This window comes from Panthera leo, chromosome C1, assembly GCF_018350215.1.
Source record: "Panthera leo isolate Ple1 chromosome C1, P.leo_Ple1_pat1.1, whole genome shotgun sequence".
NCBI classification, from domain to species: domain Eukaryota; kingdom Metazoa; phylum Chordata; class Mammalia; order Carnivora; family Felidae; genus Panthera; species Panthera leo.
This window is the reverse complement of record NC_056686.1, coordinates 131,225,072-131,242,840: the sequence shown is the minus strand read 5'-3', so window position 1 is coordinate 131,242,840 and position 17,769 is coordinate 131,225,072. Positions and strand designations below refer to the sequence as shown.

The 17,769-nt window shown below is 33.0% G+C and overlaps 1 protein-coding gene across 1 annotated transcript in view; it reads left to right on the top strand.

Annotated features, from left to right (window-relative positions):
- LRP1B (LDL receptor related protein 1B) overlaps positions 1-17,769 on the top strand; it is a 1,882,572-nt gene that overhangs the window by 1,294,422 nt on the left and 570,381 nt on the right. Inside the window, exons 29-31 of the mRNA XM_042948663.1 lie at positions 1,221-1,448; positions 14,084-14,258; positions 15,058-15,152. Of these exons, the coding sequence (XP_042804597.1) occupies positions 1,221-1,448; positions 14,084-14,258; positions 15,058-15,152 (498 nt within the window). The remainder of the gene's footprint in view (positions 1-1,220; positions 1,449-14,083; positions 14,259-15,057; positions 15,153-17,769) is intronic.

Sequence of the window (17,769 nt, the reverse complement as noted above, 5' to 3'; positions counted from 1 at the left end):
TGCTATTTCCAGACTCTATTGATGATTCATCTACTTTGGGGAAGACTGACAAATTCTTTAAATATGTGATATACTGCACTTTGCTATTTATTACCTTATTCATTTTTTTCTTGCCGCTTTCTGATTTAGTGTGTTAGCAGAATTTATCTCTACAAAACAGGGAGATTTGTAAGTGAAAGTGCATTTTCAGAAAGTGATGATGTAGGTAACCCATGTAACAAAGAGGTACTCAATAGCTTTAATCTCTTCCTGCTCTTCTAAAGCTATTTTCACATCATTTTATAGGGGATTATCGACTTGAAGGGGTGAGAAGTGAAGTAAAATGGGTAACTTTGAAGTATTCCTAAAAAATATTTAAACAGCACGTTTAAACTAGAAAAAAATGATAATGAAATTTGTGAATGAAATCAGACTGTGGAGTTTTTCTGTTTTATTTTACTTTTAAGTAATTTTTATTTGCAGAGCAATTACTTTTAAGGACAGAAAAGAATATACTCACAAAATCTTCACTTAGGAATTTAGATACATGTCGATTTAATTAATTTTATATAATCATAGCATATCTCAACAACAATAATCTCAAAGAGAGCAATGAAATAATAGAATATCTGTGACTTCTTCTATTTTATTTCCTATTTTATAAACTCTGTTCAAGAAAAATGCCTATGGAAGTAAAATGATGCAACATCACTCACAATGTTACTACAGATTTACAAAACTTTATAAGAAAGCATGCTTTAACATTATTTGAACCTGAATTTTGATAGGGAAAATGTGAACATGACTTTTAAGTCCATGCTTAATTTTGTTTTACTCAGAGATAGTATAGAAAAAATACTCTTTGATTTCTTCAAAAATCATTTAATGCAATGCATTATTGTTCCAAAATATACAAAGAACAAATATGGTTGTTTGACATTTGTAGAGGTCATGTGTTTTAGCAATTGTTTAAAATTCTAAGATCAAATTGCTGAGAATTTCCTGTCATTTCTAACAAAAGAAAAATAATGGCAAGGATTCTAAGTTGTTTTACATTTGTTTCTATTAAGTATTTTAATTTAAATAATAGATAAGTCATTCCTGCCCATCAAATCTTGATTATGATTTTCTGGTGGTAAAATTCTATTAAGTCATCAACAATTAATATTTTAAAATTTCTAGATTGCTTCAAACTCGGCAAACTTATAAGAGGAAAACACTTATTTCTGTTTCTTTTCTAGAAATGAAAAAATTTCTTCTATATGCAAGGCGTTCTGAAATCAGAGGAGTGGATATTGATAATCCATATTTTAACTTTATCACGGCCTTTACAGTCCCTGACATTGATGACGTTACTGTGATAGACTTTGACGCATCTGAAGAACGTTTATACTGGACAGATATTAAAACACAAACCATTAAGCGGGCTTTTATTAATGGAACTGGATTAGAAACTGTTATTTCAAGAGGTAAGAGTTTTGCAAAATACAACTTAAAAAATGTTACTCAATTTGTAATAATCACAAGTCTCTTTTTTATTCTTTTTTCTATTATCCAATTCTATGTTGTTAATTGAAAGTTGGAATTGATTATTCAGAGATTTAATAATATGCTATGTCTTAGCAACTGTAGAATGCTATAATTATGTTGCACATAGTACTCTAATAACTAGAAATTTAGTTTCACAGGAAAAAAAATTCAAAAGGGATCTCCTTAAAATTTACAGACTTCTAAACAAAAATATTTGAAGATTCCTTTCTGCTGATGGGGGAATTATAGTTAGGGCACACAGAAAATATAGGACTTTGGAAAGGACTGGGCTTCCCTCTCTGAATCAAGCTTATTATCAACTTATTTTGCATAAATTTCTACAGAACTAGACTCCACAAATAAGACTATTCATATCCACCTCCTGACCTAGCAGATGGAATCATAGGTTATTGGTAAATGTTGTTAACTTAGCCATTAAAAAAACAAGTAACTTCCCCAAAATGGAAAACATAGTTGAAGTGAAGTGAAACATACATGCAAATGCAGTGGTTAAACTCTAAATATTTAACATTGAATTATCCTAATCTTTTTTAAAATTTTGTTAAAGTGTGATTTCTTGGTCTGTTGTTGTTGTTGTTGTTGTTGTTGTTATTTTAGTGTAACTTAATTGAGTATCTGCTCTTTTTCACTACTGCAAAACCAAACAAGACATTCCTGTTCAATTTCCTGCTCTATAAGCATGACAGAGTAATTCGGAAAAAATAGAAGAAAGGGTGATCAGTAATCCATATAGATATATCAAACTCTCATGTTTTGAAGCATACTAAAATTTTTAAATCAGGCCTTATTTGAACAAGGATCAATCCCTTAGTGAAAGCAATAAGAAGTACAGGTTTTAAATTCACTGGTTTTCAAGAGTTTTCCACATATCATACTTAGAAAGCTGGCTTGAGTACCACTAGTAGATCTGAGACTATTTGACCACTAAAGTGCTTTTTTATTTATGCTAGCTCTTTATTCATCTAAGTTTAGTACTGTTAAGGCAACTTACATGAATTGGTTATAAGCTTTTTCAAATATTTATTTCAAACTTGCCATAAGAAAGGAGCCTTTCTAAAAAGGCTAATGCAAAGACTTCTTCTTTGTACAGGATTTTTTTTTTTTTTTTACAGAGGTAAGATGGAATGATTGGATAACCACTGTTAGACTAGGTAATGGTCTTGAAAGATCAGTTAAACACCTTGAAAGATCAGTTGAAGGATATTAGGTGCTTCCCAAGACTGACTGTCAGGTGATCTTCTCATAAGAAATTCATCAATGTCTAACAGAAAATTGTTAAGCACTTTATCATGAATGAGAAATCCTTACCAAAAAGCTTTGTGAACTGTATGAAGTAAAGACGTGATACCTCAGGAAAATATGGGGACAATTTTCTGTCTGTAATTATAGATTGATAGCCAGTAGTAATTTGGAGTTTGTCTTTGAGAAAATCTCAAAGACTTATTTTCATTTAAGAAACTCTATTTATAATTATTAACCAAAAATTGAGCCATGAAATTTTCTAACTAACAATTAATTCATATATTCATTAGGATCAACAATCGTTAATTCGGTTATTTTGACAAATATTGGAATACTTTATATAAGATAAGAAATTGAAAGAGGATCAGTATTGACTGAGCATAGAACAAGAGGACACACTATATACAGGTTGATCGAGGTAAAGAAATAAATAGAAACCGAATAATTCCAGCCTTTACAGGTTGTTGATTTTTATGCTAGTACTGAAAATAGTGAGAACTAAGGAAATGTTTTAAGGAGGGCACAGCTATATAGTTAGGTTTGCCTTTGGAAAAGATATTCTAGCTTTTAGATTTAGTAGAGAATTGAAGAGGTCTCAGGTAGGGGGTAGGTGGGCCATGGACTCTGGGAGACTAGTTTACTGGCTGCTATAGTGGCTTTAGTAAGAAGTGATAGAAACCTGGACTAGAAAGGAAACAATAGAGATCAAGAAATGTGGGAGAATTATAGAAATATCAAAGAGTGAAAATATAAAGGAACTTAATTGGATATGAAAGTTGAGGAATAGGCATTGTCAAGGATAAGTCCTTCATTTCTGGCTACCCTACAAGTTGAATGAAGTTGTGATTTCCTTTCTTCCAGAGTGAAACCTTGTTAAGGCCTGATTTATCTTTCCATTATTAGAAAGCTTGAGAGGAACTTTTGACAGTTCAGCTTGTGAGCTCATCAAAGTATCTCAAATCCTGCCAGTAATTGTACTTTATTTTATCCTTTAATCTTTTAGATTCCCTAAGAATGTCTGTCTGACCTTTCTCTTACTTCTTACATGTCAGCCTCTGTATTTTCTTACTTTGCTATCCTTCTTCTACTGGACTTTTTCTTGAGAGATGCTTTCTTTCCTTATCTTCCTTAGCCTAAGTCTAACGTGAAACTTGCTTCAAAAATCAGACTCTACATTTGTCTATTGCCCCAAGCAGACCTTTTTTTTTTTTTTTTTTTTTTTTTTTTCAGAAAAACACTGAAGCTCTTTGGGTCAAGCCTTCATGAAGGGGTCTAGAAATAGTTTGCCTGTTTTGTCATTTTCCATATCCTGAAGTACTAAGCTATTCTTAATTTATGTACTACCTACAAGAGCTATTTGTTATATTTACTTGTACAAGGTACACTTAATTATAAGCATAAATACTAACACATGACTGTAGGCTCATTCATAGTATAAATTAACAAATATTTATTACCGTATGTATATTTGTCCCTTTCACAAAAACCAAAAATAATTTTATTCTAAGAAAAAGTAACTAACAATTCATGGCAAATGTTCTTGCTAGTGGTCTGTGGCCTGACTCTCTGGTGGTAATTAATTCTTATACTTGAGTCACTGCTTGGTCCAAATATTTTTCAATTATTTATACTTTCAGGTTTATTTTGCTGATGTGATAAATAATATCAGCTGCCATTAATGGGACAAGCACCATTATCTCATAAAATCTTTCCAAACCTATAATTAAGAATTACTTTTGTTCTGCAGAGGAGAAAGCTTAAAGTCCTAAAAGCTAAAACTCTGTCTCAGAAATAAAATGAGGAAACAATGGGGGCACATTCATACTTAGGACTGTATGATTACAGCTCCCATCATCCTCATTACCCTACAATAAGAGAATTTGGGACTTCATCCCAAGTAGCTGGGTGTTGTCCTTTTATACTCATTTGCCTCTCCTGAGTGTTCATAATCTTACCCAGGATTATTGTACTATACTGGATACAAGATTGTCCCTCCCCCAGCTCTAAATAACATGACAAGAAATTCACTTGCAATTAACATAGGAAGAAAAAAAAAGAAGACATTAGTTAATACACCTTAAAGTTCCTTATATAGACCGGGAGTAAGACAGTTGAGTTTCACATTTGTATCTATTCCTCTTTCATCTATCATTTATTCTCCATACAGTGCTTTGAGGTCAGTGCTTTGAGGTAAATGTTACTTTTTGCTTTTAAAAATGAGGAGGCATTTACTTCAGGTTTGCCATGGTAGGAAATACCAGAGCTTTGTTACATCCTAATTGGATTTTGACTCTAAAGTTGTGCTATGTTTCCTCCTGAGAATCCCTTCCTTTTACAAATAAGGAACTTCAGCAAGTAGAGAGCAGAAACTTTATTGTAACCACATGGTTTGTACAAATATTTCTTTCCAATGTTCACTGAATATACACTCAGCATACTCTGCAGAGTTCATTTAGTAGTACCTGGGTGAAGTATGGGGTCATTCCATCCCAGTGTCAACAGTTTTACTGGTTTTCTGAAATATGAGAAAAAGATTTTAGAAATACGTTGGCAGTTTTATTAGATTCCAAGCTACTGTCAATAAAATTTTGTTTTTTATTAGGAAAATCTCCTGGTGTGCCTCATTATTCTAAGGTAAAGTATAAATTTTTCATCTTTGGAAAATTAAGGACTCAACTTTGGGCAAATACAATTGATTCAGCAAAGTATTTTTTAGTACTAGAGTCATCTACCATCTGAATGAACTGGACTGTTAAGTTGAGTTAAGCAGATGCTAAAATGAACAAAAGGAAGATTAATATGAATTAGAAGTATATCTATTTATAAAGAACATTCTCTTACATGGTAGGAAATTATCATATAATCATATGCTTTTTTAACTACAAAAATATAAACCACTTCAAATGCCAACCTTTTGATCATATTGCTACTATATAAAATTTAATTCTCAATGATACTTTGAATCTAATTGACCTATTTCAGAGTAGATTTCCATTATTATTTGAAATTGTTATCCACTTCTGCCAACAATTATTTTGTCAGTGAGTACTAACGATTCACTCATTCCCTCTATTTTGCAAAACACCATATTTAATATGGTAATAAAAATGCTTAGAAAAAAAACTATTATGAAAATTGGTCCAGAGAGATTGAAAGAAATGAAAACAGGTCAGTAATAACAGTGAGATCTAGATTTTGGAACCAGGCCTTGAATTAAAGTAGAAAGTTTGGATAGGGAACATCTGTTGTTTTGCCTCTTTCTGAGTGGGATTTCAATTTTCACTTTCACCCAGGAAAGCCTTTTATGGAAGAATGTCAACATCTGTGATTTAAAAAAAAGAGAGAGAAAAGAAAAGAAACAAAGAAAGACAAAATCACACCTATAAATGCCATTCCATTGAGAACTATGTATCTACAGCAATGTGTGCTAATTGAGTCATACTTCCTATCTTTTTTCTTTACCTTTTAGTTAGAAGAATAGAATTTTCTTTTATTTTTTCCCCATAGGCTTTATATATGTATGGATTCTATATGTGGACCATTAGATGAGTAGAAAGATGGCTTTATTTAGTTAAGACAGTTCATAACCTCAGGGAGCTTCATATCTGGTAAAAGAATGAGATATAAACAACTAACTAAAATATAAGGCTACATGAAATATAAAGTTTAATAAGGTGTCAGGTACTTAGGAAATTAGCACAAGGAGTATTAAGTTATTATATGGAATTACCTAAGTAATTACCTAATTACCTTAGGAAGTAATATTCAAACTAGACCTTTGGGGAACCAGTAGCTTGATCAATCCAGGTTGAGATATCATGAGGTACAAAGCTCTGGACACTTTCCATGTAGAAAGGTGCAGGTAGTGAGCGGTAGCTTGACCTTCCGGAAGAATAACTTAGAAGGTTAATGTGACAGCACATCAGAGAAGGTCTTATGTCAGGATGAGCAGCAGTTTTGTATTTTTGTATTTTTTTCCCTAAAGGCAATGGGAAATCACTGAAAATTTTTATAGATGTTTATAGGTGATTCAGACCCTTTTGAAGATAAATCAGATAGAAATCTGAAATATTGAAAAATGATAAATTATAGATAAGAATACAGCTAGAGGGGCACCTGTGTGGTTTAGTCAGTTAAGCATCAGAGTCTTGATCTCGACTCAGGTCATGATCTCATGGTCGTAGAATCAAAACCCATATCCTACTCCACACTAACAATGCAGAGCCTGCTTGGGATTTCTCTCTCTCTCTCTCTCTCTCTCTCTCTCTCTCTCTCTCTCTCTCTCTCTCTCTCTCTTTCTCACACACACAAACACACACAAAATAAATAAACTTAAAAAAATTACAGCTAGGAACTTAAGAAATGTTCTAAATCTAGAGTAAAAACTAGACTAGAACAATGAGAGGTATAAGAAGGTGACAGACACCAAGCGTGTGGTAGATATAGAAGTAATTGAACCTGATGACTGGGAGAGAGGTGAAGTTAACCAGATAATTGGAAAGATATTGGAGACATTGATCTAGATGAAAATAAAGGAGACAGCCTTACTTTAAACATTTTCCCAAATCAGCAGCATATCTAAAATACAAATAATTATAGGTTTAGGAGATTGAGATGTATATTCTCTAGGAAAAACAACAACAACAACATAGGTTTGGGATACATACATATGTGTTAAACCTAAAACAAACAAACAAACAAACAAAACAAGACAATGATAAACACTAAATTATTCAGAGTTGAAGAAGCATAAAATTAGTGAGGGTGTACATAGAAGGCTCCTAAAGTGTTTTGTAATATTCTCTTTCTTAGGCTGTTTCTTAATTTGCATACCATGTATTAAATATGGTAATATATGTGTTTGTGTGTATATAGTTTCTCATAGTTGCAACAAATGGGATGTTTAATATTTACCAAGTTCCCTTGAGACAGCTTTCAAAGATATTACCAATTTGCTTTTATTTTAACATGGCCCCTTAGAACAGATATGTAATTGCCTAGAAGCTCATTTCAAATGAGTTTTGATTGGATATAACCATATCTTTCCTCAGAGAATTATGAGCATTGGGATCCCCTCCTTTTTTGAAGACATACATGATTTTGGGTAAAAGCCTAATTTAGGCCTACCTCCAAGATGCTGGTGTCAGCAAGTCCACTGCATAGGGGAAAGAAGGAAGGAAGGGAGGCATGGAGGGAGGGAGGGAGGAAGAGAGAAAAGAAAGAGAAAAAAAAAGAAAAGAGAGAGAGAGAGAAAGAAAAAAATAAATTTCATAAGCAGAGAATTGACAACCATTGTGCTGTATTTATTTATTTTTTTCATTTGGATTTATCTACACCTCAATCAGTTTATGTGGTTACCCATCCCTCTTTCATCTAAGGCCTTTTTTTCTTTGATCATTTTTCTTTTTTCTGAATTATATCCTTTAATATTCCTTTAGTTTAGTGATAACCTAATATATTTTCTGAAAATATATTTATTTAGTTTTTGTTTTTGGAAGATATTTTTTAATCGTGGTAAAATACACATAAAATTTATCATCTTGACTCTTTTTAAGTATATAATTCAGTAGTTTTATGTACATTCACATTGTGAACCAATCATCAGAACTCCTTTCATCTTGTAAAACTGGAATTTATAGCTATTAAACAACAACTCCTGATACCCCCTCCTCCCAACACCAGGTAATTTTACTCCCCAAGTTTCCATCATTCTACTTCCTTTGTGAATTTAACTGCTCTAAATGCCTCTTAGAAGTGGAATCACACAGTATTTGTCTTTTTGTGAAGGGCTTATTTGACACAGCTTGATATTTTTAAGGTGTATCCATATTGTGGCAAGTGTCAGAATTTATTTTAAGGCTGAATAATATTCCATTTTATATATGTATCACAATTTTTATACATTCATCCATTGATGCACATTTGGGTTATTTGTACCTTTTGGCTACTGTCAGTAATTCTGCTGTGACCGTAAGTGTGTATTCAAGACCCTGCTTTCAATTTTGGGGAGTATATACCCAGATGTGGAACTTCTGGATTCTATGGTAATTCTATTTTTAATTTTTTGAGAAACTGCCATGCAGTTTCGCACAGAGGCTGCACCATGTTACATTCCTACCAACGTTATACAGAAAGGTCCCAATGTCTCTACAACCTTGTGAACATTTGGATGTTGTTGTTGTTATGTAGCCATCCTAATGGGTGTGAGGTGGTTTCTGATTGTGATTTTGATTTGCATTTCCCTAATGGTTAGTGATGTTGAACATCATTTCATGTTCTTCTTGGCCATTTATACATCTTCCCTGGACAAATGACTATTCTATTCCTTTACCCATTTTTTAAATAAATATTTTTGTTATTGTTGAGATGTAGCTGTAAAGATAATTTTGTTGAGTACAAATTTCAAGTTATTTTCTCTCAACCCTTTGCTGACAGATATTATTCCAACAACTTTTGCATTTTTTGTTGCTATTGAGAATCTCCATGTTTATCTAACTATCATTCTTTTTTTTGGTGTTGTGTCTTTTCTCTCGAGATGCTTTTAACATTTTTTCTCTGTCTTCATGGCATTGTTTTTATTTAGGCCTCTAGAGTCTGTTTTACTTCCTATGGGATCGTGTATTTTTATCAGCCCAGGGAGGAAAAAAAAACCTCAAATATTGTCTCTGACCATTTTCTCTAACCTAGCCTATTTCCTCCTTTGCAAAATTTGGTTAGATGTGCTAGACTTCATTCTAACCTCCAACTCATTTAATCTTCTTGTTTCTCTGTGTTGGCACTGGATAACTCCTTTAATTTGTCTTGTATCAATTCCTGAATTATATCTAAGCTGGTGGTTAATTCACTTAATAAATTGTTTCTTTTTAATATTACTTTAAAAAATATTTATAAGTTATTTTTTGGTTATCATTTATGTCTTCCAAGGGTATTTTTAAAATAAATTATTGACTTATTATTTCAAAGCATATTTTTTTCTTTAAAATATTCCACTCATTTTTCTTTATTTCACACAACAATGTAAAAACAGGTAAGCTCTGGAGTTTTAAACCTATTGTTAAGTTTTCTCTTAATCCTTGCTCTTATGTTTCATTTCTCTGTGTGTGCTTTATTTTTGTGTTCTGATCTATTATGAGAATGAACTCAATCTAGGGAATTCTGAGGGCCTACATTGAGGAATATGTTTTCTTCCACAGAGGGTTTCAATTTGCTTCTGCTGGAGGGAAAGGGAATCACAATAAACTGGAAATCAATTATATTTGATTTGTCCCCCATCCAACCAGACTAGTCATCTGTTGCCCCAGTATAAACTATTGCTTAAAGTTTTTGTTTATTTCTTTTGTTTTGTTTGGGTTAGGTTTGGTTTTGCTGAGTTTTGTTTTCTGTATTTAGAGAAAGGACAGCAAAAATAAGTTTTGTTTTTATTTTTAAATTATTTTCCTTTTTTAAAAAAAATTAAATATTTAAAAAGACAGAGAGAAAAAAGGGCAGAGAGAGGGTGATACAGAGAATCCCAAGTAGGCTCCACACTTTGAGCACAGAGCCCAGTTCAAGCCCAGGGCTTGAACACAGAAACTGCAAGATCATTACCTGAGCTGAAATCAAGAGTTGGATGTTTAACCAACTGAGCCACCCAGGCTCCCCTCAGTTATTCTCCTTTTTAAGCAAGCAGGGAGATTTATTTTTTTCTATTCACCTGTATCATTGAGGATGTATACTCTTCTAATATAGCTGGTATTTTTCTTGTTTAGCTTTCCTAGTCTTTATGCATTTAAGAACTGATCTGTATTGCACGGAACTAATGATCCGTGAATCTCTGGATTATAACTTGATTTGATTTCTCAACTTTTTGTCCCTATAGCTGCACCAGCCTCTGTGTTCCCATTTGCCTTCCTCTCTGGTTTTAGCTAACATACAAGTCTGTGTTAGCACTTAGAGACTTTTCTATCTGTCTTGTGATCTTGATAAATCATTTAAATGGTATAATTTATCATTTTTCAGAGAATATTATTGCAATAAAGGCTTTTCAAAAAAGGTAAAGGTCCCTCAATATAGAAAATTGAGTCCTCTGAGAAATTTGCTCAGAGGTCTTTGACTTACTTGAAAACAAGAGTTAAGAGTCAAAATAGTATTTTAACATTTTTATCAAGGAAAGAAAACGTTCATTAAACATGGCAGTTTTTATCCCACTCCACCCTTATGGTGAATTTGCCAGGTTTCTCTGAAAAACAAACAGACAAACAAACAAATAAAAAACAGACATGGGTTTAGTAATGGTTAAAAACTACAAAAGTTTCATTTTAGACTTTAAGTTGGTAATTAGAAACTCTAAATGGTGGGTAGAAAAAAGGTAAGGATAAAGAATGATAATTAATATTGGCTGAGTATATATTTGTATATGTACTCCTGAGAATGAACTTGAGGACCTTGTCTGATATTTCTAGCTCAGGTCACATATCCTTAAAATTATAGATTATATATATATCATGAATTTATTAATCAATTCATTAAAAAATATTTATGTTGAAGCAATGTTGTATACATTTGGGGAGCAGCACTATAAAGATATATTAGCAAGGAATCTACCTGCAAGAAATATATATAAGAGTAGTAATATGTCAGGAAATAACCATCACATTAAGTACAAAGGGATTGACCAGATACAGTCCTGTTGTTAGGTAGATAGAGACAAACTTTCTGGCTAGGACATATAATTGATTAGGTTTTTGTGGTTGAAGGGTGATGTTGTCTATCTGCTTACTTACTTTTGTGTGGGATTCAGGTAGAAGGAAATGTAATAAGTTATGGATTCCAGGTAATGCCCTATAGGTTCAAAAGGTCAGGATAAGTCTGGAAATCTGAAAACACATCAGTATGACTGAAGTGTAAGGTAATTCGTTAAAAATAGTGGAAAAACAAAGTTGGGAAGGTAGTTATATTCAGATTATACAGGAAGCCAGGCTAAGGAATTTAGACATCACTTTCTGAGTGGTTGAAAGCTGTTGAATATCTTTGGGACAAACAAAGGTCATGATGCAGAACTCTCCAGTCAGAAGAATAACCTGGCAGCAACTAAATCATTTGGTTGGATAAGGAAAAAGAATGGATGCTATTGCAATTTTAAAGACAGAAATAGATTTGAGAGGGCATGAACCATAGAACTGACAAGGACTAAATAGGTATTAATAGCTTACATTTGAATATGCTTTCCAATGTAGGAGTGCAATGTATTCTCTAGACCATATGATTAAGAGTCAATCAGAAATAAATAAAAGGATTTTGAGCAGCAGAAACAGCCAAAAAATAAAAACAAAAACCTTTGGAAAACATGTATTTTAGAGAAAATAAAAACATACTGTGTCATTTTTGCCAATACCAAGCAGTCCAGGGTAAAAAATGCAGAAAATATTAAGTCCTTGGATTGGCAAAATATCCTTCAACCCTGCATTAAACCGAATAAATAACATCATCTAACGTAATATTCCCAGCAATCCTATGTATTATCTGTAATTAGCCTCATTTTCCTGATAAGAATAGAGGCTGAAATTTAAGTGACTTGATTAAAGACAAAAAATAGGCACCCAACCTAGAACATGAAGCCAGGTGTTCTCATTATAGCAAGACTGTCTCTCAGCAACCAATTTAGTCCAGAGGGTGAAGGAGAAGAAGGAATAAATATCCTGGATGAGGCAAAATAAATAAGTATCAGACATGCCATGTTTAGCCTTACAGAGGTGTTGTAGTACTTTTTCTCAAGAAGAGGGATCCAGAGGAGGACAACTAAAAAGAAATTTCTAGTGTTGGATCAAAAAAAAAAATAAAGTTGACATTTGAGATTCACCAACTTACCAGTAAATTCATGATGAAAGGTAACTTGCAGAGGAAAGGTTGTTGATTAGAGGAGAATTAAAACATGGATGATACCTTCTAAAGGAGCTGTGATTAAAAGTTATTTAGAAATAATAAGAGCATTTTGAGCAGAAAGTAGGCTCTGTCGGGTTTGGAAAGACATACACGGACGCTGGAACCTACCAGGCCAATACTGACAGTATAACAGACCTAGAACCACCAGGTCTCCATGTCCTATTTTGCTCTTTTAAATTTTGAAATAATTGCCAAATTTTACAAATCTGATGTTGTCACTTTCACATGAAAAATCCAGCGTTGTGGCATCTTTTAACAATGGTAAAAATGGAAGATTTAACAGTGTGGAGGGTTCAGCAACAGCTGCTCTGTGGTTCCAGCGGTGCTTGGGTTGGAACCACTGCTCTGGAGCAGTGCCTGGGAGCAAGTTAGAACTTGCCAAATGCCAGGCCCCTTCCCAGACCTACTGCATCAGAATCTTCCTCCTAACAGTCTCCAGGTGTCTTACAAGTTTGAGTAACACTAGTCTAAAGAGCTTTGGACATTCAGTATGCTTGAAAATAACAGAACTGTGTAAAATAAAGACAAAACCAGATTAGAGGATTCAAGTGCCACAGATTGGGGACTAAATGGGCCTACTTTATATGTTAATATGTTAAAAAGATTTTCTAGTAAATACCTGAAAAAGCTTTTATAGGATCCATCATTTTTAACACTTGATTTTAATTTGTTTCTAATTAAAGTATACAATTGTATTTAAGCCTAAATTCCATCCTTTTTTTAAAGATGCCTAATTAAATAATCAAGGAATAACAACCCAAATATTCATATTGGCAGCAATGAATTAATCGAAACTTAATTAGATTTTAGTAATTTCTGTAGAATCCACGTTGGAGGAATATTAAAAGGATTTTGTTTCTTTGCTCATATCTCAGTCCATTTCTGTTAATTATCTATTTTGCAAGATGTTCAACTCTGGTGATCTTGTTTTAGGAAAGTTGAATTGTTTTATTTCATTTCAGGAACAAATTGGCACTTTCAAACATAAAATAGCCCATTTGTTGACGGCCCACAAGTACTTTCTCCTGACTAGAAAGATGTGCTACCAACTGAAAAAGCTGTTACTCTAATTTGAATTTTGGTCACCTTGGACCATAAGACCGCTGCCTGTGTCTGCTCCTAAGTATTTACTAGTGAATCACTGAGTGTTAGTGTAATTTCAATGCTAATTGTTGCTTCAGGTTTTCAAATGGCTCAGCAGTAAGACATTAATGATTATTCATGCCTTAAGAAGGGCTGATAAGGGAATGAGATTACAATCTTGTACAATTTTAGCTAACAAATTAAATTGTAAATTAAATTTTCCTGAGACAGAAAATAACTTACTTTGGAAAGTCAAAAAGAATGAGAAACTTCATTCACTTTTAATTTTCTCTTTCCTGTTTTACAGATATTCAGAGTATCAGAGGGTTAGCAGTGGATTGGGTCTCACGGAATTTATATTGGGTTAGCTCTGAATTTGATGAAACACAAATTAATGTGGCACGACTAGATGGCTCTTTGAAAACCTCAATTATCCATGGAATCGATAAGCCACAGTGTCTTGCAGCTCACCCAGTCAGGGGGTAAAGTATGATTATTTTTTGTAAAGTTTTTCAAAAGTTTCACACATTTTTACCTTGATTTCATATAAAAACTGTATTTAATTCAGAGGAATTATTAGCCATATGGTAAAAAAAGTGAATATGAAAATTGTAAAAGAGATCCCTGCTTAGAGATTTCTGGTATCTGCATAAAATCAGGTTTTTATATATTATTATAACATTTTATTAATTTATGTTTCTAAGGAGTAACAGTTCAGAATAAAAAAAGAAAAAAAGGTACAAGGAAAAGTCATTGATTTCATTTCAAATACCAGTTATTAGTAACATATTTACTGCATGCTGATGTTACAGTAACTGCTAAGTAGCTCAAATTCTCCCACCTTCTGGCTAATCATCATGTACACATGGAGAGAGCTTGTGTAGGGCTAAAATACTTTCTCCCCAGTGCTTTCAATGGGAATGGCTGAAGTGACTTTGTTTTCTTCTTTGGTATCTGGTTTCTCTAAACCAAGAAGATTCAATCTTAATGAATTACTTTACATAGAAATGATTTACTATAGTCATAGATATTTCAGTTGTGAATGTAGGAGGAAACAGGAAGTGAGAAGATTGTCCTTCAATGACAGGAAAAAGCAGGAGTGATGCTTTCTTCTGAGGCAGACCTGTGTGTTACTGTCGGCAAGTGTCTCACCAATTTGCCAAAAAGAATTCAACCTGACCCAAGAATTTACGTTGATATTAACTTTCTTCTTCAGTGTAAGTTTTTAGTCAACAAGTAGGCCTACATCTAATATTCTTAATCCATATCTCTTAAATTAAGGAAACTCTACTGGACAGATGGAAACACAATTAACATGGCAAACATGGATGGCAGTAATAGCAAGATTCTCTTTCAAAATCAAAAGGAACCAGTTGGTAAGTTTGTTTGCTTTTTTCTTTTTGAATAGTCACTGCAGTGTTTAATATGACAAACCTGTACTTATATAATATATCTCTGTTCTCGAGCCTGAAAGGAAATATTACAGATTAATAATATAAATTCAAGAATTTATCACTCTCATTGAATCCATTGGGTCTAGGTGGGTGAAGGAGGAAGCACTCTTTTTTTCTAGATAAGAAGATAACGTCCTTTGATATGAGAATTTTTATAGTATCTTAAGTACTGAAGTCACTTAAAGCTTGATGTAATTACTTAATCTCATATTTTCAGTGGTGAATATCTGATACATTGCTGCAGTGGCAATATAATGTACCAAGGCTTCCCTGATCGTCATTGTGTTGTTATTAGTAGTTATAATTATATAAGTATTTAGTGTTTAGTTTTCAGCAGTTTTTTATTCACTATGGAGTAGATTGGCTTGGTTTGTTATTCTACCTTTGCTAACCATTTAAATCATTAGATAAAACTCGATGGTGCTGAAAGAAAACTCTGATGCCTATCCGTAAAACATCTCTTAAAAATTTAACTATGAAGATTGTTTTAGAAGTTAATATGTTACATATGTATGCATAGATAGATTTACATTGTAATGTATATAGTTTTCAAATCCTAATCACACTTTCCTCCTATTTTCCTATATTTCCTCTTAATTTTAAGAGGCAAGGCTTATCACACTGCCTATTTGTCATCTCAAGTATCTTTTTAAAAAAGTCCAGTAATGAACCTGGATTTTGAGATCACATTAAATGAGAGTGATAGAATGTACAAAAGAAAGCCATAATTGCCTTGAATTGAACATAGTGTATTTTTAATTCTGGGGGGAAAGTCAATTCACTATGAAGCTTTTCAGCATTTTTTCTTAGTTTTAGAAATGTGGTAGTATCCTTATTTGAAGGAGCTCATTTTACTACTGGTGATTCGGTAAAGGTGCAGTGTCACCAAGATTTACAATAAATAATTCTTTTCATGTAGTCTATAGACGAAACCTCTGATAGAAAATGATAATATTAACAACTCTTTTCTTTGGACTGGCTGTTCTAAGATTTGATACACAATTGAAATTCAAGTTAGTGTTAGAAATTAAAGGCAAATTGAAATGCTAATACTTCTGTGTGGAAAATGATAGGACAAAAGAAACATGGGCCTCTACAAGATTAGGACGCATACAAAAGACTTAATTTGGACTCAAGCAATTCAGTTGGTGCTTATCTAGAATGGTGCAGAATATTTAATATGGAAAAGTGAGTATGATGAAAATAGTATGAGCAAATAAAATCCTTACATTGTAATGCGGTAGCCACAGGTTACACCAAAATGTTAATTTATATGCTTGTTTCGATAATGGGAAAACCTTATCTTCTTTAATGCTAAATATCCATTCCCCTACTCAAAATAAATTTTTAAAAAACCCTCCCAGCTTACATAAAGAAAGGTTATAAAGAAAAATAGTGTTACTGTTTACACTTATTGTTGTATTTGAAAATCACCTTAAATTAATTCAAAATGATACTTTTAAATTTTAATTTGCCCAAGATACACCAGTTTGACCAAAATAACCCAGAACCTCATTGTGAACGCTGCCTTAAATCGGCATTAATGAGTATGGCTTGCAAGTCCGACATTCATTCAATAAGCAGATTTTTATTGAGTATCAGATTTTGTATTAGGACTATTGATAAAAATTTGATACCCTCCTTTTCCTTAAGGGGGACAAGAACCTAAATCACTTTAGATTCCATTAAGTAAATTTAACTCAGTGACCTTCAGCAAATTGTTAGCTTGGTGGTACTTGCTTTCCTCATCTGTAAAATCAAGACAAAATGTCGATTTTATAAAGTTCCCATGAGGACTGAATGAGGAAAATTTATTAAGAGAACATCTGGCCTTTAATACTAGAACCTATCAGGAGTAATAATACAAGGTATGTTGGATCCAATAGAAGAATTTGAATTATTTGATTGCAATATTGAGAGTATAAATGAGTTCAGTAAAGAATAAATATGCAATAGAATCCATTGAAATATTGCAGAGGATTATAGGTAGCAAATAGGCCTCTGAGATGAGCAAATTTTTATGCAAATGTGAGGAATGTACTCCATATTGTTTTGTTTTACTGCTAATGCTAAGAGGTAAACAAGTGGAAGTAGCTGGATTGTACTCTCAGATCTTCCCAAAATAATCCCTGGGGCAAAAAGACAACTGGGCCCTCATCTTCCTCTTGTAGTTCTTTAAATATATTTTTAATTTTTAATTTTTTAACTTGATTTATTTATTTTGAGACAGACAGAGAGAGAGGCAGGGAGAAATAGAGAGGGCAAGAGAGAGAATCCAAGCAGGCTCAACACTCAGAACAGAGTCTAATGTGGGGCTCAAACTCATGAACCCTGAGACCATGACCTGCACCAAAATCAAGGGTGGGCTACTTAACAGACTGAGACACCCAGGCACCCGTTCCTCTTGTACGTCTTGATGTTGTTTACAAAAAGGGTTACGTACAACTTCCTTCTGTAATTTTCTACTTTAGCAAACTAACATGTTAACCAGGTCTCTGCCGTTCTTAATAAGAGACTGTGTTGTCCATTCATAAATGTA